General features: G+C 48.9%; 1 protein-coding gene and 1 long non-coding RNA gene across 3 annotated transcripts in view; one reads left to right on the top strand and one right to left on the bottom strand.

The window, feature by feature from the left end:
- Positions 1-7,264, top strand: part of PLXNA4 (plexin A4) — a 627,343-nt gene extending 620,079 nt beyond the window's left edge. For both annotated transcript variants that reach the window (XM_060108908.1, XM_060108911.1), the window contains exon 32: positions 342-7,264. In XM_060108908.1, coding sequence (XP_059964891.1) covers positions 342-437 — 96 coding nt within the window. In that variant the 3' untranslated portion in view covers positions 438-7,264. The remainder of the gene's footprint in view (positions 1-341) is intronic.
- LOC132496494 (uncharacterized) lies at positions 2,434-18,248 on the bottom strand. Its single transcript, XR_009533413.1, has 3 exons — positions 18,167-18,248; positions 17,094-17,233; positions 2,434-2,599 (listed from the first exon to the last, which is right to left on the bottom strand). It is a non-coding gene; the product is annotated as an uncharacterized LOC132496494 (long non-coding RNA).
- Between the last annotated feature and the right edge of the window lie 1,724 nt (positions 18,249-19,972).

The raw sequence follows: 19,972 nt of genomic DNA, 5'->3' as shown, positions 1-19,972 counted from the left end.
GGTAACTGCAGCAGCCTGGCACAGGTGTCTTGTGCCCACTCAGCTGTCTTCTGTGGGCACTGAAGTGTACACATGTATTCAGACATGCTGGTGCATGCACTGGCATCCTGCACTCACTGACACCTGGGTGCCCACACGTTTGTTCCCTATGCCCGAGCGCTGCCCCGCACCTCCCCACCCCGTCACTCAGGCTGTCTGCCTCCCCAGCCACCTTGTGTGGGCCGCTTCACCTGCACACATCCTCCCAAACCCTCTGACCATGTCCCCTGTCTGTGTGTACCCTAAGAACACAGACACACGTACGCAAACTAGTGACTGCCCCCTTCTTGGCTCTTCAACAGATCCTTGGACCTCTGGACCACGATGACCAGTGTGGGAAGCAGAAACTGGCCTACAAACTAGAACAAGTCATAACCCTCATGAGCTTAGACAGCTGAGAACCGTCCTTCCAGGCACCCCCTGGAGGGAGGGACACACCAAGCCGTGCCTCAGTCTAGATTATCATCTTTACCAAGTGCAAGTTCCGACTGGCGTCAGCAGCATCCCCTGAGCAGCGCTATCTCCCTCTCTCTCTGCCTGTTTCTGTCTCTCTCTCCTTCCTGGATCCCCTCTCTTTCAGTTGCTCTACCAACATGATTGAGCCACGCCACCGACCCTCGGTTAGTCCAGGATGGCCCGCCCCGCCCCATGAGGGACCTGACCAGAAGACATCAGAGGGGGCCCTCCTTCCCTGCTGACCTCATGCATTAGCAGCAGGGCCCGAATATGGATGAGGAGCCACGGATGAAGGATGTTTCTGTACTGCTACTTCTCCCACATTTTGATAGCCCCGCATTGAGCCGAGCGTTGGCCTGCGGACGAGGCAGTGAGCTCTGTATTACCTTCACTGGGAAGACGTCTCCTGGCCCAGGTTTCCATCTCCAGGGGGTCTGTCAGTGGAGTGGTCCCTCTGCAACTGTAAGAAAGGCTGCACCTCCTGCGTGTGGCTGGACTGGGGAGCGTGAGGCATCGTGGGGTGCCTCGCATGCTGTCTCCCACTTGTTGGATTGGCATCCAGAGGCCTTTTTGTTCCCTTCCAATCTTCTTGGAGCCTTTCCAAGTGCCCATAGGGCCCTGCCTGCCCAGTCTCCTCCCGGGCCTGTGGAAAACCAGACAGGAGAAAGAATAGCAGTTACAGCCCACTGTGGAGATCCTCCCAACCTCCCAGTCTGGCTCACAGTGGCAGAAATGTAACATGTAGAGGGAGAAAAGAAGAGAGCTGCATCTACCCTGGAAGCAAAATTGGTTGTTTTCCATTCGCCTCCATATGCTAACAAGTCACGACCACAGTCATGGGTCTGACCCCTTGCAGATCCCCGAGTGCCGTCTAGAGGACACACCTCCAACCTCCTCGGTCATCGCTCATCAGGGGTCAGGGTAAAATGCCGAGTGCATCTGGGAGAGTCTACCTCCAGCTGTCTCCGTGGCTCCCGTCCCCACTGTCCTTCCTGAGAACTGTAGAAAGTTGGGGCAGACAGCCTTGCCCCTGGCTCCCTGCAGAATCTGGTGCCGTTGCAGATGCAGATGACTTTGTCTCTGGACTGTTCAGACCTCCTTGGGAGTTATTTCATCAACATCTCAGCTGTCTCTTTAGTCACTCTCCTCCCTCAGCTCTTCGGCAGTCGTCATGGAAAGAAACACACTCAAGCACAGCCTCACAGAGACAGGCCAAAATGCCAGCCCAACTCAGTCCCGAGTGTGTCGTGTTTGGGAAGGACCGAAGAATCAAGAGGAAGGACCTGGCTGGAAAAGGGAGGAAAAGGAGGACATACAACTGACCTTGGCTCTGGCATCTGTTCCTCCATCTGTCCTTCCATCCATGGCCAGCCAGACTAATGTGTGCTCAGACATGTGTCCTAGGTGAGCAGGGGCTATTATGAGAGACGGTCTGACGGAGGATCGTGGAAACCTATAACCTTGAAGGGACCTTAGACACCATCTCCATCTGTGGTCCAGTCTCCGCCATAGACTCGCCTGGCAGCCCCGGTGTGGAGTTGTACCCCACTCTGGGAGGCAAGCGGCGGCATCATCTCAGGTGGGGTTGGGGACAAGGTTCCACAGTCCCGCCTTCACCCCCCGAGCATCAGACATCCTCCCCTGCCATCCACTCCACAGGGGCCCCACGTGGAAAGAGGAAGGAACCACACCATTTCCAGCAACATCTGTGGAGCACCCTGTGCTTAAAGAATGCTAGCCCCTTTGGATATGAGTGTGTGTGTGTGTGTGTGTGTGTGTGTGATCTCATGTGCACATGCACGTGTGTGTGTGTGTGTGTGCCCCAGGAGTAGGCAGAGAGCTCAGAAAGCTTCCTTGTCCTATCAGGGGATCTGAAGCATCTCCCTTCTCTGCCCTTGCTCACCATTCATTCTGCAACTTCAGGACATTTCAACACTTGTTTTCTGTGCTGAGTGCAGAGGGATGAGGTCACCTCTCCGTAGGAAATCAGGGTGGTCACTGGCCAAGGGGATCCTGGACAGGACTGGAGGCCGGGCAGTGGTGACGCAGAGCAGGGCGTGATGTGGCGTCGAGCAGGACAAATGATGGGCAAAATACAAGTAACCTAACCAACGGGAAGAGGAGAATGAGAAAATATGCATGTCAAGGGGGAAAAGCATAACCAAAGGTTTTGGCAAATGAAGTGCCAAGTGAAGAAGCATGGAATTTCTACCCTTGATCATTTGATTTCCTCCCCAGAAGCCACAAGCCCTGGCAGGCCAGGAAGGAAGCGTGCAGGAGGGCTGAGGAGGCACCTGGGCCGCTAAAATATTTTTGCACATGTGAAGGGATTGGGGAGAAGAAAGACACAAACATATTTAACACAGATGTGCTGAGTGGAAGCTGTGAGTGTAAGTATGTGTGTATGAGTGTGTTTTGATTTATTTTTTAAGTTTTGCACAGTTAGAGAAAAAAAATGAACATTTAGAAAAAAGACTGTTATCATGGTTCTGCTGAAGCTTTTCTTTTTTTGACCGGATTATTATTATTGTTTCATTGTCGGTACAAATTTTCCCCCCATGTTTTTGTTGTAAGAGAAACTTCAGTCACCTCGGAGAAATGTCAGGAAGAAAGAGGGGAGGAGGAGGGACAAGTTTCCATGCCCTCCTCCTCTCTCCTGGGGGACGGGTTTGGGGCAGGTTTTATTTTAATTGGTGGGGTGGGTGGTTTCTGGCGCTTTGTTTGCCCAAAGTCTCTGTGGCCTGCTGGGGGGATGGAGAAATAGGATCGAATTTCGCAGCGTCACAACCCATCTTCCCCATAAGAGCTCTTTTTCCTTTTGCTGTTTGTTTTCCATTTCTTTCGTTTGGATTCTTGGCGCATGTGTGATACGTTTCAAAGTAAAGACAAGGCAGCGTTGTCAAAAAGCCTCTCTTTCCCCCAGATCTTCTTTCCACACTTGCCCTTGGAATGCCCAACCTCCTCCATGCTGGCCAGTATGTGCCAGAGAAGGGACTTGGGCAGACTGGGTCCTCTGGAAGGGAAGTCTCTTCAAGGCCCCGCCCCGTGTCACAGTTAATGTTCAGGGTCACAGTTCTGTTTAAGGTGGGACCTTTATCTGACTCCTTGAGTTGTGGGCAGAGAGCAGGGGAGAAAAGGCCATGTCTCCTCACCTCCCTTTCATCCCATCTCTTTCACTCTTTCAACCCCTTGAAACCACCAGGGTCCAAAATGGTACCAGGAGATCACACAGTCGAAATAACTGACCTGGGTGAGGTAAGGAGTCTGAATGTTGAAGTGAGATGGGATGGCGCCGGGAAGGGAGAACTTTACAAGGTCCTCAATCTACAAGAATGGGCGAGAGAGGCTGGGAAAGTTAACTGCAGGCTGGTCATCTCTCCCGGGAGCACAAGTCTCCCCCAGGTCTGGGCTTTGCCATTCTCTGTCCTTCCTTGGAAGGAGAAACCCTGACATTTCTTGGTTAACTGCAAATAGTACCTTTAAGTGAAGTCGGCTATTGTGTCGGTTACTTCCTCAGGAAAACATTTTTTTCTTGCCTTCTGCTTTCAAGGTGGTTTGGAAGTCAGGGACCCAGGATAACCTGAGCGTCCCATAGGCCAACCGTGATGTGCACACCCAGAGCCCTAGAGCCTCCCTCTTGTGAGCCTGTGGGCCAGTGAGTGAGGCCAGAGATGCTAGAAAGAGAGAAGTCGGTTTAAAGAAATCCTGACATTTGAGGCAGACTGACCTGGACTGAGCGGCGGGAGGTCTCTAATCTTGGCCCTGCGGGCCCAGCTCTCACCTCCCAGGCCGGGATCAGTGTCGATGTACTGTCCCAGCACCACACCCCCTTCCCCTCACCCCAGGTCCTCGTGCTCTTGTCCCCTTCGCATGCCTGGCTCCTGAGTGCCCCCTCCCCCCTTGCTCACTTCCCGCACGCATAGCCTCTGCCCCAAGACCCCGTAGCCACTAAGTTCAGGAGCTGCTCAGCCCCCAATGGACAGCTCCGCCCTCAGTCCAGCCCCCTGGGACCGCCCTAGCCCCATCCAGCCCTCCAAAGATGCCTCGCCTCGCGAGTAAGCGCTCGGGGCTCCCTGGTCCAGCCAGGGCCGGTGGGCCCCCCAGCAGAGGAGCCACAGCAGTGATTTCCCAAAGGACCTCCATTCCACAAGGCAAGCCCTGCTGATGTTTCCAGAGCCCTAAACAACCCCTCGCTCTCACCTAAAAGGGAAAGCTCCTTATCCCATCCGTCTCAGCTCTTAGGACAAAAGGGCACTTCCTTTGGCCTCACAGGATGCCAAGTCAAATACTTAACGCAGTGAAGGCTACGGTTAATTACTGTTAATCAAAAACAGAGCCCTGGAGAGAGGAGCTTTGGCCCTGGACCACGGCCCTTCCAGGAACTGGCCCCGCCAATGAGAACCGCAGCGCGGGTGTCTGAGAGGTGATCCCATGAATGAAAAGCGTCTAGGTACCAGAGTCCGCACCGTGCCCCCCCGGCAGATCCGCCCCGGGCAGATCCCACCTCCTTCCTGACCCTTTCTCTTGCTTCTAGTTCACGTCCTCAAGAACCTTCTCTCAGCCCCTCACTTTCCCTGTCAGCTCTCAGGACAGACCACTAAGCCCCACTCCCATCCCTCAGCCCTTCCCTTTGTCTTGAAGCCGTAGGTAGGCTGTTTATTTGGGGTCTGTAGCTGATTATTTTTTGTTTGTGTATTTTAAGGGTCCGAGATTAAGGAGGGAGCCCAGGCGTGGATGTAAAGTCCAAATACTGGGGTGGGGCGGGGGGGACACAAAACTCTTTTATCTGTGACTTCCAAGGGGATGAGGAGAAACTGGAGACCGGAGGACAGGGGGGCTCCCCCTGTTGTTAAAGAAATGGGTCAGGACACGGCCAGGCGTGGCCGTGCCAGGGGGAGCAGCCTCCGTGGCTGCTAACGTCCTTGGTGCTTCCCTTGGCTGGCTGCAGCCCCGCCATGCTAACCCCTGCCCCTCCTGTCTCTGCCGCCGCACCCCACAGGCATAGCAAACGAGTCATCTTACAGACTGGGAGGCTGAGGGACAGCCACAGGGGACGCCGAAGAGGCAGCTCCTGGGAGAGGCTGACGCTCCGCTCCGGAGCCTCTGGAAAACTGAATGACCCCCGCCTCCCACTCGGAAAGGAATCTCTGCAGTAAAAGTTCATTCAAGAGACAGCTTTTTTAAACTACAAATCTTTGATCCCCAATAAAATGATTTATTATTAGGGGGAGTATCCAGCTTTTATAAAATGTAAAGGATGCTTTGGTTGTAAAAGTAATACATACTCATTATGAGTCCCAATTAAATTCCTTGAGTAGGCAGGTGACTACCCTAAATCAGAACAAAACAAAATCCCTATGAATAAAAAGATTTCTGGTTTGTACTAGCAGAGACTGAGCTGGGCCAGGGTGGGGAAGGCCCGGTGACCTTGATCAGGCGAGCCCCACCTTCCCTCCACGCTACCCTCTTTCACTTCTCTCTAGGCGGCCCGTGGTGTTGCTGAATCCTACAGCTTCCCCCAGACAGCAAGGAGACCCTGCTAGGGACTGGTTGTGGAGGGACCCCTCTCCTGAGAAGGCAGATGCTCACGGCTAATAGGTCTGTGCAGCTCATCTTCCACCAGGTTCTTTATCTGGAATTAGAACTTCTTTTGTTGGTATCTTTGATCTTACAACTCAAGCACATTTTGGAAGGGCTCCCTTACAAGAGTAGAATTCCAAACAGAGGATACGGTCACAGAGCAAATGCAAAGGACACTTGAGAAACTGAGACACCGCTTTACCAAACAGGACTCCTGAACGCAATACAGGTGGACAACTAAGAAGCTGTATGTGTCCGTGTGTGTTCTCCTTCCCCGATGTTCCTGTCAGCTTGTTTTGGCCTGTTAAACCTTCCGTTCTTTAAAAAGAAAAGCGAGTTTACCTCAAAGAATCTTGTTTCCATTTGGAAACCACGACTTTGTGTTTTAGGGTGGACGACTCTCCCCCGCCCCATCGCTCCCTGCCTGGGCCTGGCATCCGTGAGGCCAGAGGTCCTGGCTTAGTCATGAGTTGGCTGCACTGACCAAGGACAAGAACCCCAGGCCCTGAGATGGGAGGGAAGGAGTGGAGGTAGCCGCCCTCCTCCCCACTTTAGCTTGTAGAGACCAGCCTATCTCTTTCAGCAGGGTCCTGCCAAGTTACCATAGCAACCAACAACTCCAGGGTACCACAAGAGATAATGGCTCCGTGAGCCAAGGGGTGGGGGGAGAGGAGTCTGGCCTGGTCAGATGACCCAGAGTTAAGTCTCAAACACTAGAGAGAGGAGGAGGATCAGGAAAGGATGAATGGGCGGTTTAAGGAACAGGCAGGGGCCTTTGAGTCTCAGAGACAGGCTGCTGAAGGCGGTAGGGCGGTCATTCCTGCTTGGGTCACCCACTCCCAGCCCCGCCCCACTTCTGTTTCCAGAAAGCTCCCACCTTGAACACCGACCCTTTGTTAGAACAAAGCAAAACATATCTTTAGACAACAGTGTTACAATGAGCCTCAAAGATATCTGGATGAAATCTATTAGAGGAAGAGGGTCTTCTGGTTTTGATTTTTAAAGAAGAGTATCCGAGTAAGGTTAAAAAAAAAAAAGATTAAAAAAAAAGTTTTTAAAAAGGAAACCTATGCTATTTAAATTGGAGCCCAGTTGTGACTTGGTAAAGGCAAGCTTCTGTACCTTTGTTATAATTAATTGTATACCTGTGTATGTAAATATAAGGCATTCCTATTTTGCAGTTCAGAACAACAACAAAAAAAACCTATTTGTAATATAGAATAAAGTTTATTAAAAAATAATAAAATGCAGTTTGGGATTTGGGGTCTTTCTTTATGTGTCCGGCTAGGAGGGGGAGGGGGAGAGGCTGGGCCATAAATAGGCTATGGTGGCCTCTATGATGTAGAGAAACAGCACTTTCTCTGTCCAGCCACATGATATGTGTACTCAGCCATATCAGATACATCCTTTTACCTAAGGCTCTGTCCTCAGCTACAAAGCAGGCATCGCAGGAGGCGAAAACCCTGCAAAGCTGGGGAAAGCAAACTTACTCCCAGTCAATGCTGTTAGCGGACATCACCTTGGCACAGAGTCGGATCTGCCTCTGAATCTCTCTCAACACAATCCTCCAGTCACACACTCCGGAGATAACGCTAGGATTACCATCCCCGCTTCAAGTCTTCTTGGCAAGCCATACCTAACTGTAAATGATTTTATGGGTCCTCTTCCCCCAATTTTGACCGAGGGTGGAGACCTTGAACCCAGTGCTGTCTCTGGAGTAGAAATAGGACAGGGAGAAGAAAATGGAAAGGGTGGCAAGAGAGGCAGCGGGGAGGGAAGAAGACAGCTCATCTGCTTGCGCTCACGTCCATCATGGCCTGTTCCACGGCTTAGAGGCGGTGTGGGAGGGGAAAGGGAAAGTGATGCAGATGATGCAGGGAAGTCCCTGGCTGGGCCCAGGAAAACTGTCCTCTGCTCTTCATTCCACTGGCTGCCCTTGAGCAGACACTTTCCTCTCTAAGCCTCAGGTCAGCAGATGGAGAGGGCTGGGCTGGATGTCGCCATGAAATTCCAACGTTCTTATTATGCAAAGTGAAAACCATGAGAAAAGAGAATCGGAAAGGAAGCAGGATCAGGAAGGAGAGGCAGAAACACACAGAGAAAGGATAATTAAGAAAGGAAGAAAGGAAAGAGAAGTGTGGGGAGATGTAAGACAGACTGATCTCCTGCTGCCCCCACAGCCACCAAACCCGAGGCTCCTGGGAGTTAGTGACCTCAAGGTCTAGCATAAACCAAAAGGACTGACATCAGCCAGAGGTTCTGTGGGTTGTTTTTTGTTTGCTTGTTTGTCTTGGTGGTTAACACTCACACAGAAAGTATACTTCATGGATAGGAAGGAGATGTGTTTCCTTCTCCTAAAGAGTGAAGCAGGCTGTGGTGGAAAGTTCAGTTTGGGATTCCACACATGACCCAGTTCCTGCCCTGTCCTCAGACTCCTTTAGCTATATGATCTCATATTTTATCACAATCAGTCACTGTGACCTTGAGCGGATCATTTCTCTGTGATTTTGTTTCCTTATCCATAAACTGCAGACACGTCTAACTGCACTATGAAATCCAGGAGACTGTGGGGAGGACAGATTCCTGTAACTAAAGTGCAAAAAACCTGGGGTATTATGAAGGGTCACACATGCATGGAGTACTATTACTAGTCATAAAAATGATATCATACAAACAAAAGAGTGGATTGGGCCTGGGCCTCAGTAACAAATTTAGAGTCAGCTTGGGCTGCCATAACAGATCAGATTGTGTGGCTTAAACAACAGACATTTATTTTCTCATGGTTCTGAAGGCTGGAAGTGCAAATTCAAGGTGCCAGGGTTGGTTTCTGGTGAGACCACTTTTCCTGGCTTGCAAACAGCCACCTTCTGTGTCCTCACATGGTCTTTCTTCTGTGTGTGTGTTTGGAAAAAGATCTCTGCTGTCTCTTCTTATAAGGACACAAGTCCTATCAGATTATAGAGTCCCACTCTTATGAGCTCATTTAACCTTAATTACCTCCTTAAAGGTCCCATCTCCCAACTTCAGTCACACTGAGGGTTAGAGCTTCAACATATGAATTTTGGAGGGACATAACTCAGTCCATAACAGATTCCTTATTTATCACTGCAAAAGACTAAATATCTAACACCTTATGAAATATGTATATTTTTGATCATCAGACTGTGAGATTATTGAAGGCAGAGTCCATATCTCAGCTGAACGAATGTTACCCAAGTTTAACAAGTACCCAGCACAGAGTAAATCACAGTAAATCAAGAACAGATGAAAGAGGGGACAAAGGCAGGAGGACTAGGGGAAAGCGACCAGCCACAAAGTTGGTCCCTTGATTAGCTTCACAACTTTGACTGACATGCTCTCCATTATTTTTCATATTTGGCCACACACCCCCTGCCATGAATGTTTTATCTTTAAGAAACTAATTCCTTGAGCTGTAGCTGGTGGCTGTCTCTGGCAGGTGAAAAGAGCAGGTGTTGTGGTCAAAACCTCTCCCTGATTGGCAGAGCGGCTCCTGGCTGAGCAGGGTGAATGGAGATAGGAGCAGGTCACTTCCACACCATCACCTTCTCTAAACCTGCCCTGCTTTTAACAAAACTCCCACCTTGAATGCTGACCCCAAGCCTGCGGTGCTGCTGGGAGTATCTGCTAAAGCTGAAGGCAGGTGTATGAGGTTGGACCCACACGTAGGGACATCTGGTAGACTGTGACACTGTTCAACAATTCCCACTTCCCCTCCCTGAATGAGCATTACAGTTTCCCACCTAATAAAGGTGAGCTGGCCAAGCCCCTTGCTTTGGGCCAATGAAATCTGAACACCTGTGATATAGGTCCCCTGCAAGGCTCCCTCAGCCTGGACCACAGAGTGAGAACAACGACGTCACAGAGCAGAGCCACCAGATGACCCTGATGGTTATGTAGTACGGGTAAAAAATAAACCTTTGCTGTTTTGAGTCCCTGAGGGGTGAGAGCTGTTTGTTACTGCAGCATAACCTAGACTATCCTGTGCATTACAAGGTACAAGAAATTCAACCTGACCGACAGTTAGCTCCTTAGTTGACAGCTGGATGTGTGGAGTCTCACCTTTCACCTACAGAGAATTATTCTTTTGACCGAACTCTTTTATTTTTTTAAAGGTATTACTGGCCATTTACACTCAATGTGAATCATTCTGTGGAAGTTCCTAATTTTCCTGAGCTGGATTTTGGACAGATTAGGAAAGAATTGGAAGACAGAAAAAGAAGGCACAGCTCCATAGAGAAGAGGAAAGAAGGAACTTGGGGCTGCGTGCGGGCGGGAAGGATCGGGAGAGAGGAATCAGAAGGAAGAGGCTGGGGGAGGACAGCACCTGTCGCCAACTCTGTGCAGGAGGTTTTCTGCCTGGTCTTCTCGCAGCCCGCCTGCCCTGGTGGAGAGCGTTCAGCCCCAGGTGCAGGTCGCGGCACTCGCCTCGGGAGAGGCTATATGGACCATCCCGGGATGCATCCAACCAAGGTCGTTTTAAAACACAGCCTATAGTCTTCTAGGAATTTCAATAATGACCAACTTCTCAGGAAGGCAAAGAACTCATCCTTACTGGGGCACAGACCATGTTCTCTACCCAGGTCCTCACTCCAGACGGCAGCCACCTCGAGGGGACCGTAAATGACAGCTCCTTGTGATGCCTACAAAGGCCTGTCCACACACACAGGCTGGCTGCTCTCGGCAGCACCTACTGCTGGCTGATTCTAATAGAGGCCTGATGATCCCTCTAAAATACAGGCAGGGGGCTTCCCTGGTGGCGCAGTGGTTGAGAGTCCGCCTGCCGATGCAGGGGACACGGGTTCGTGCCCCGATCCCGGAAGATCCCACATGCCGCGGAGCGGCTGGGCCCGCGAGCCATGGCCGCGGAGCCTGTGTGTCCGGAGCCTGTGCTCCGCAACGGGAGAGGCCACAGCAGTGAGAGGCCCGCGTACAGCAAAAAAAAAATAATAATAAAAAAAATAAAATACAGGCAGGGGAGAAACTCATGCGCCCCAACAGAAGGGGGGCCATTCTTATCCCTGTTCCGCTTTGGAGTACAGACCTGGGCTGCTGCTTTCCCACCTGCCAAGTTCCCCAACCACCCCTGGTTAAGCCTGTCCAACTCCAGTGATGCAAAGGCAGGGCCTGGGGGGTACAGGAAGCAGAGTGGTAAGGGAAGGGAGGCTGGCAGGTCACTAGGGATGCGCTTTCGGCCCCATCCACCAGGAGTGCGTCCACTGCGAGGACTGGCTCGTGGCGCCCCCTCCCCATGGGCCTGCCTGCACTGCCCCTGACTCCTCAGTACTCTTCTCATTCCTTCTTCATCTGTGGTTTGCCTCCAGCTGTATGAAAACCCAGGGGCAACACAGGGGGCATATGGCCCCTACTCGGTACTGTGTGAGCACCCCACCTATCCAGACAGCTGTGACCTCAGTCTTCCTTTTGTTGCCTGAACATGTTTTCCGGGTAGAGTAATGGCGAAGACCCTGCCCATCACTGTCCAGCCCTGCCACCTGGAGCAAATTCCTGTCTCTAAATCTTGGTCTTCTCATCTGTAAAGTTGGGAATAATAACGCCTTCCTCACAGAGCTGTTGAGAGGATCAAGTGAGGTAAGGCTTTCAAAGGACTTAGAGCGGGTCCTGACATCTTACAAGCTTTAGTGGATGGTGGCTTTAGTGTGGAGTGACAGGCGCCTGAAGGAAAAACCCCACCTGTTCTCTCTCTGGACCTAGCTCATGGGACAGGACCCAGCGTATAGCAGTCACGCTAAAAGTGTCAGTTACATGAATGAATAAAGTTAGTGCAAGAATCTCCGCCCAAATCCTGAAATGCAAGTGTAGAATATAGCTTCCCAATAAAGTACAGAAGTGGGTAACTGAAAATGATACATGCCTGAGTTTTCCCCCAAAGCAGAACCTGAGACAAGGGCTTATGAGCAGGGGGTTTATTAGGGGAGGTGGTCCTGAGAAACAGGAGTGGGGTAAGGGAGAGAAGACAAGACAACTCAAGGGTGGATTATCAAGCGGGCCTCCACTGTGGGCAGCAGGTAACCCACTAGAAAGGGCCCTCCAGAAACAGCACCTCAGACCGCGTCCACTGGCTCCCATCCCCCAGAGCGTGAAGGCTACCCAGTGGCTGCTTCATCCTTCAGACTTTTAAGATTTGCGAGTGTGTAGCAATGGCTACGTGGCTCCCCCCAGGGACCCCAGTGGCAGGCACAGTGGTGCCCTGGGGCAGAGGCAAGGGCTATGCAGGGTCTGTCCCGAAAACAGATGCTGTCAGGCTACATGCATGCCACCTGGTTGCTATGGCAACAGCTGGGGCTGAAATGTGGGTCAAGAGGGTATGAGGTCGGGCACGAGGGAGGTCTACAGTGCAATATGTAATCCTTTAAAACCCTTAATAATTCTGCACAAGTGAGATCAAAGTCATTTCACAGAGTCTTTTCTTGGGAAGAGCCCTCAGTCTTCCTCCACCTCTTCACCTTTCCATTACTGCCATCGCCAACCTCCTTCCCATTATTCACCATCAAACCAAGTTTTTATTCCACCTTGAAAGTTGTGACTGACATATGTGAGACAAGGACATCAAGTGACACCAAAAGCTGGACGTTGGTGAGGGCTGGATGCGCCCACTGGCTCTGTGACTCAGCACATTCACAGGTGACTTCTCAGCGGGACTGGTTACTACTCAACCTCCCCAGGCACCTATGCCCTTCTCTCCTGCACCACACAATTAGCATCTTATCCTGGATGGCTATAGCCTCGAATTGCCTGTTAATAACACCACTCAGCACTTTATTTTAACAGAACCAGTGCTGATATGTACATGATAATTTTATTCCCTAATAATTTCACCTCTTTCTTATGTCCCGTCTCCTCAACTCAGTAATAGACCAGGTCTTAACATTTCTTTTCTTCTGAACTCAATGCTGGACACTGAGTAATAAGATAAATGCCTGCTGTTTTCTCTAAAGCACTGGGCCGCAAGATCAGGTACCCAAAGAGGATATCATGTAATGAAACCAAACTGATCCTGAAGACAGGGTTTTCTAAATGATCTTAGTCTTTTGTATCCCATCAATTAAAAAAAATTAGGTCCCTTAGGGTTGATAAGATACTGGGAGGAGATGAAGAAGAGAATACAAGTGTAGGGTAAGACTGTAACCCTGATTTAATGCCCTGTGACAGAGGGTCATCAGCTCCCAGGCCACAAAGAACTTTCTCAGAGAGATGATTTTTATAAAGTGAGTTGAGGTATCACTTACATACATTACCTCATTCAATTCTCAGGATCCAGCCTTATGCAGTAGTTGTCACTACTACACCCATTTTATGGATGAGTACATTGAGGCTCAAAGCGATAACAACTCCAGTCCCACAAATGGCAAATGATAGAGGTGATGGAGCTGGAATGTAAACCTAGGTTTCTCTGACTCTAAAGCTTATGCTCTTGATTGTGCTATATTACCACAAACTCTAAATAAAGAGCCTCTCTCTCCCTCTCTCTCAATAGTGGGTTATCACCAGAGCATTGTAAATGCAAAAGACATCGCAGAGAAAATGAGAAAGGATAGGCACTGGACTGCAACTGTGAACTAAAGCAGGCAGAGAGGAATAGAAATTGAATGGGAATTCAGCCGAAAGGTTTAGGGACTGACATTGACAGGGATGAGATGCTGGCAGGCTCCCTGGCGGGATGCCCAAGAGTGACAGAGGGATCTGGGTTCTAATCTTCAACACCGTACTTAGCTGTCTGTGTGTGGCTTAGACAAACTGATTTACATCTCTATGCCTCACTCCCCTCATCGGTGAAATGGAAATAATTTGTGAGATAATTGTGAGAATCTGTGAGAAAATGTGATTATGTACATGATGTCTGACATGTAGTACCTCAAGAAAGGTAGCTATTTTTTTTAATTGAGGTAACATTGATTTAAAGCCTTCTGTAAGTTTCACGTGTGCAGCATTATGTTTCTACTTCTGTACACCCTACAATGTGCTCACCACCAAAAATTCAGTTTCCATCTGTTATCCTCCCTCCTGCCCCCTCCCCTCTGGTAGCCACTACTCTGTTTTCTGTAGCTACGTGTTTCTTACTGTTTGGTTTGGTGTGTTCATTTACTTTGTTTTTATTTTTTACTGGGTTTTTTGAATTGTAGTTGATTTACATTACTACTTAGTTTCAGGTGTACAGCCTAGTGATTCAGTATTTTTACAGCTTACACTCCATTAAAAGTTATTACAAGATAATGGCTAAAATCCCCTGTGCTACACAATATATCCTTGTAGCTTATCTATTTTATACGTAGTAGTTTATCTCTCTTAGTCCCACATCCTTAATTTGCCCCTTCCATTCCCTCTTCCCTTTGATAACCACTAGTTTGTTTTCTATACCTGTGAGTCTGTTTCTGTTTTGCATATACATTCATTGGTATTATTTTTTAGATTCCACATAAAGTGATAACATACAGTATTTGTTTGGTTTCCACTGCCTGAGGAGACATATCTAGAAAGATATTGCTAAGAACAATGTCAGAGAGCATATTGCCTATGTTTTTTTCTAGGAGTTTTATGGTTCCAGGTCTTACATTCTAGTCTTTGATCCATTTTATGTTAATATTTCTGTACGGTATGAGATGGTAGTCTAGTTTCATTTTTTTGTATGCAGCTGTCCAGTTTTCCCAGCACCGTTTATTGAAGAGACTACTTTTCTCTGTTGTATGTTCTTTGGTCCTTTGTCATAAATTAATTGTCCATATATGCATGGGTTTATTTATGGGCTCTCAATTCTGTTCCATTGGTCTATGCATCATTTTTCTGCCAATACCATGCTGTTTTGATTACTATGGCTTTATTAAATAGCCTGAAGTCAGGCAATGTGATGCCTCCAGCTTTATTCTTTTTTCCTCAGGACTGCTTTTGCTATTTGAGGCCTTACATGGTTCTGTATAAATTTTAGAATGTTTTACTCTATTTCTGTGAAAAAATGTCCTTGAGATTTTGATAGGGATCACACTGGATCTGTAGATTGCTTTAGGTAATATGGACATTTTGACAATGCTAATTCTTCCAATCCATGAAAATGGAATATCTTTCCATTTATTTGTGTCTTCTTCAATTTCTTTCAACAATGTCTTACAGTTTTCAGTGTACATGTCTTTCACGTCCTTGGTTATATTTATTCCTAGGTATTTTATTCTTTTTATTGTGATTGTAAATGGGATTGTCTTCTCAGTTTCTCTTTTTGTTAGCTCATTGTTAGCATATAGAAATGCAACAGATTTTTGTATATTGATTGGTGTCCTGCAACTTTGTTGTATTCATTATTTCTTTTTTTTTAAATTTAATTAATTTATTTTGGGGTCTTCACTGCTGTGTGAGGGCTTCCTCTAGTTGCAGTGAGCAGGGGCTACTCTTCGTTGTGGTACGCAGGCTTCTCTTCTCATTGCCGTGGCTTCTCTTGTTGCAGAGCATGGGCTCTAGGCACGCAGGCCTCAGTAGTTGTGGCTCGTGGGCTCTAGAGTGCAGGCTCAGTAGTTACGGCACACGGGCTTAGCTGCTCCACGGCATGTGGGATCTTCCCAGACCAGGGATTGAACCCCTGTCCCCTGCATTGGCAGGCGGATTCTTAACCACTGTGCCACCAGGGAAGCCCTCATTCATTATTTCTAACAGTTTTTTGGTGGAGTCTTTAGGGTTTTTGAAAGCTATTTTTAACAGTTTGTCACTGACTTGCCATTGGAAACGCACTTCCCATGGCCCTTTTTTAAAACCCTGGACATGACAGAGGCCACAGCTAGAGGCAGGGGATGGTAGGCATATTGTCAGCCACTCCCTCCTCCTCCCATGGGCATATCTCCCCAGCTGGAGGAAGGTCAGTGCCAGTTGCCTCAGCACACGGTCCGCTCTCAGTCTGTGAGCTCTTCTGCGGCCGTGCTGTGTATTCGTTCCCTGATAAGAGGCTGGTGGTGGCCGTTTTGTTAAAGGGCCAACTGGAGACATGGCCCAGACGAGGGAGAAGCGGCATGACACGCTACCTCACCCAGAGAGAGATGCAGCATCCTTGCTGTGTGGGTCCATGGGACCTTGCAGACGGTGGCCGCCTCCCCATGGAACCCCACAGAGCCCTTTCCATCTGGTGTTTGGGTCCTGCAGCTCACGCTGGCCTCTTCAGTCTCGGTCCTTTGGAACTCACATGGATATAGCCCCACGGAGTCGCTAAAACTGAGGCCAGCTGCCAGCACCCAATGCATAAACAGTCATGATGGCTACCTCCCCTCACGCTCCCCAGAGAGCCTAGAGGGGCCTGCCTAAGGCCTCTACCAAGCAAGGCTCTCATCCTTGGCACCCTGATCAATCTTCCCCGGGGGGGCCCAGAGGAGGAGCTGAACCCAGGTGGAGGAAGGAGTGGGCCCCAGTGAGTTACGAGGCTGTCATTCCATCAAGGGCTTCTGGAGAGATCATAAACTCACATCCCACATCTCCCCATCCCCCTGGCCCTTTTTCTCCCCAGTATGATTTACAAGCCTATAACTCTGAGGCGGGACTGCTTCGTATTTCACATAATTCAAATATTTTCCTAAACAACATCAGGCCTTCTCTTTGCCAAGGAGCAGCACCAGCGCCCTCTGGTGGCTGGTGGCCCAGGTGGGCTCTTGGGTGGAATTTCCAGAGCTTGTTGGAAACCTGAGTCCTGCCTGAAACCCAGTGGGTAGGAAGGGCCTCTCTAGGGTTCAGGGTCATGCAGATGTGGGCCAAGAGGGACTTACAAAGCACTGATTTCTGAGGCTCCACAGATTCAGTTGACAAGCATTTACTGAGCCCCGGCTCATGTGGCGCTCCCTACAGACCCCATGAATCACACTGCCAAGCCCAGTCTTCTTTCTGCGCCTGTGTTTTGGCCCTTCACATCCCTTCAAATACTAAAGACTGTGTGTAAACGTTTCCGCCATCACCACAGCCCCTCCTGGCCCAATGCCCCACCCCGAGGCCAGTGGAATGTACCATCACCTCACCTTGTGGTTTATGCTTCCATCATCGGTCTCTCCCATTAGAATATGAGCTCCGTGAAGGCAGGGACCTTCTCTGCTTGGGCTCTGCTGCATCTCCAGCATCTGGGACAGTGCCTGGCCCCACGCAAGTGCTCTAGAAACGTCTGTTGAGTAAAGCATGAAAGAAGGAATGAGCAAATGATTGAACACGTGAGGCAGCTGGATGGCCTACAGCACTGTCCCCAATCGATGACAGTGGAAGAGAGGCTGGCCTCAAATCCTAGACCCAAGCTTGAGCATGAAGGCCGGTGGGGCTGGTACAGGACGCTTCCTGCCGCCTTTCCCTTACTGCTAACTTTGCTTTGGGTGGAGGTCCATAGATAGCGGGCTGCATGGTGGCAAAAGAGGGTGACTCTTCTGGAGCTGCCACTGGGACAGGGCCAGAGAGTGGAACCCCTGAAGGGTAATCCACCCTGCTGCTGTGATGAAGGCCTCTTGTCAGCCTGCCTCATGTCCTTCATGGGCAGCTGCAAGGGCGATGTGCCATCACTAGGTTTCCAGGGCATCTGCCTCTGGGATCAAAATAACTTGAAGGCCTCAGCTATGTATAGTGGTGGCCGCCCCCTCTGGCCCAGATTCCTCTGGGGCCCAGCATCCTCCCCACCTTTCTGACTTCTGCCTGTGCCTGGCTTTTCCCTTTAAAATCTGCTCATGTTCTCCTCGGTGGTAGCTGGTAACTATGGAAACTACAATTAGGCTGTTTTGCTCAGTGTCTCTAAAAATTGCCAAGTGCAGGCAGCAACAGCCCCTGACTTATCAGAGACCCTGCTCAGGCTCTTCCATATGTTCTTTTAGGACACACCCTCTGAGCATTTAAGAAAATGCTCCTCTAGCTACCTGAGATGAAAGACTACTTTCTCTTTGTAAAAATTTTCATTTCATAGCAGTCCCACGTTTTTATAAAACACGATGAAAACAAATGAGAAAAATGAAAAGAAAAAAAAAAGTACAACTGACAAGACCCAATTTTATAATCGTAAATTCAATAGTCGTAAGAGGACTCTTTCTAACAGCTATAAAAGTTTCTCAACACTTACTCTCAATTTCCATCCTGTATCATCGTGGGTGAGTATCAGTTTGTGGACAGGCTTCAGTCACGGACTATGCTTTGAATAGCTCTGGCCCAGAATGCTACTCAGGGTCTCGCCCCTTCCAGACACATCTCTGACCAACCCTGCTGGCCCTGTCCAGCTTGGGCCTGTACCGAAGGGTGCCTCAGGGTGGAAGGTGGGGCCTCACTGGGAACACTGACAACCCACAGACATGTCTGCACTTGAACTTGAGCAAATGTGTGTGAGGGAAGCAGCTGCAGAGGACTTGCCATGCCAGGAAATGCTCTCCCAAAGCCAGGAATTAAGGCTTACTCATCCAGCCATGAGAGGTTTTCCATCGCCCTGGATTCTAGCGTGGGATCTGATGGCACAATCCTGGGGTCACTCAGAGATCTGACTGCCCTGCGATTCACCAAATAACCCCACCACTGTCCCCATGCTTGCTCCTGGAATAGAGAGTACAGTTTGCATGGCCTGGATGGACATTCATCATTTTTTCTACCTGACCTCTGAGCCTCCTTCCCCTTTAAAAAATTGAGGTATGTTTTGTACAGTGAATTACGCATATATCAAGAGTACAGCTGTGAATGTTTATATATGTGTACCAACCAGATCAAGATATAGAACACATGCATCTCCCCCAAAAGTTCCCTCATGTCCTTTCCTAGTAAATACTAACTTTCCTGCACCCCCTTGAGGTAACTACTATTCTACTTTTTATCACCAGATTAGTTTTACACGAACTTCCTATAAGTGAGGTCAAACAGTGTATATTCTAGTTTTTTACTTCTTTCACTCAATATAATATCTGTGAGATTCATCCACGCTGCAGCCTGGTATCACTGGGTTCTTTCGTTTTGCTGCATTGTGTTCCATTGCTGCTGTGACCATTCTTGTACAGCTTTTCTGTGCACATATATTTCATTGCATTCACATAAATATTTAATAGGGAAATTGTTGGGTCCTAAAGCAGGCATGTGTTTAGGTTTTTAAGTAGACAAAAAGTTTTCCAAAGCAACTGAACAAATTCATACTTCTGTCAGAAATGTCTAAGAATTCAGGTTGCTCCACATCTCTGCAAGACTTGGTTTTGTCACCCTTTTCACGTTACCCGGTGGGTGCGTGACGGTGTCTCATTGTGGTTCGAATTTGCCTCCGTCTGATGAATAATGATGTTGAGGACCTTTTCATATCACTGACCATCGGGATATCCTCTTTTGTAAAGTACATGTTAACTCTTTCACCCTCTTTAAAAAAATCAGGTTTTTTATCAGATGTACAGGCATATGTTGGAGATATTGTGGGTCTGGTTCCAGACCACTGCAATAAAGTGAGTCTCACGAATTTTTGGTTTCCCAGGGCATATGAAAGTTATGTTTACATTATGCTGTCGTTTATTAAGTGTGCAATAGATTAAGTCTAAAAAAAATAATGTACATACCTTAATTTAAAATACTTTATTGCTGGGCTTCCCTGGTGGCACAGTGGTTGAGAATCCGCCTGCCAATGCAGGGGACACGGGTTCGTGCCCCGGTCCGGTAAGATCCCACATGCCGCGGAGCGGCTGGGCCCGTGAGCCATGGCCGCTGAGCCTGCGCGTCCGGATCCTGTGCTCCACAACGGGAGAGGCCACAACAGTGAGAGGCCCGTGTACTGCAAAAAAACAAAAAACAAAACAAAAAAAATACTTTATTGCTAAAAAATGCTAGCCATCACCTGAGCCTTCAGCAAGTTGTAATCTTTTTGCAATAGTAACACCAAACATTGCTGATCACAGATCTTCATAACACA

This window comes from Mesoplodon densirostris, chromosome 9 (genome assembly GCF_025265405.1).
Source record: "Mesoplodon densirostris isolate mMesDen1 chromosome 9, mMesDen1 primary haplotype, whole genome shotgun sequence".
Taxonomy (NCBI): domain Eukaryota; kingdom Metazoa; phylum Chordata; class Mammalia; order Artiodactyla; family Ziphiidae; genus Mesoplodon; species Mesoplodon densirostris.
The sequence above is the reverse complement of the archived record's forward strand: the minus strand, read 5'-3'. Positions and strand labels throughout refer to the sequence as shown.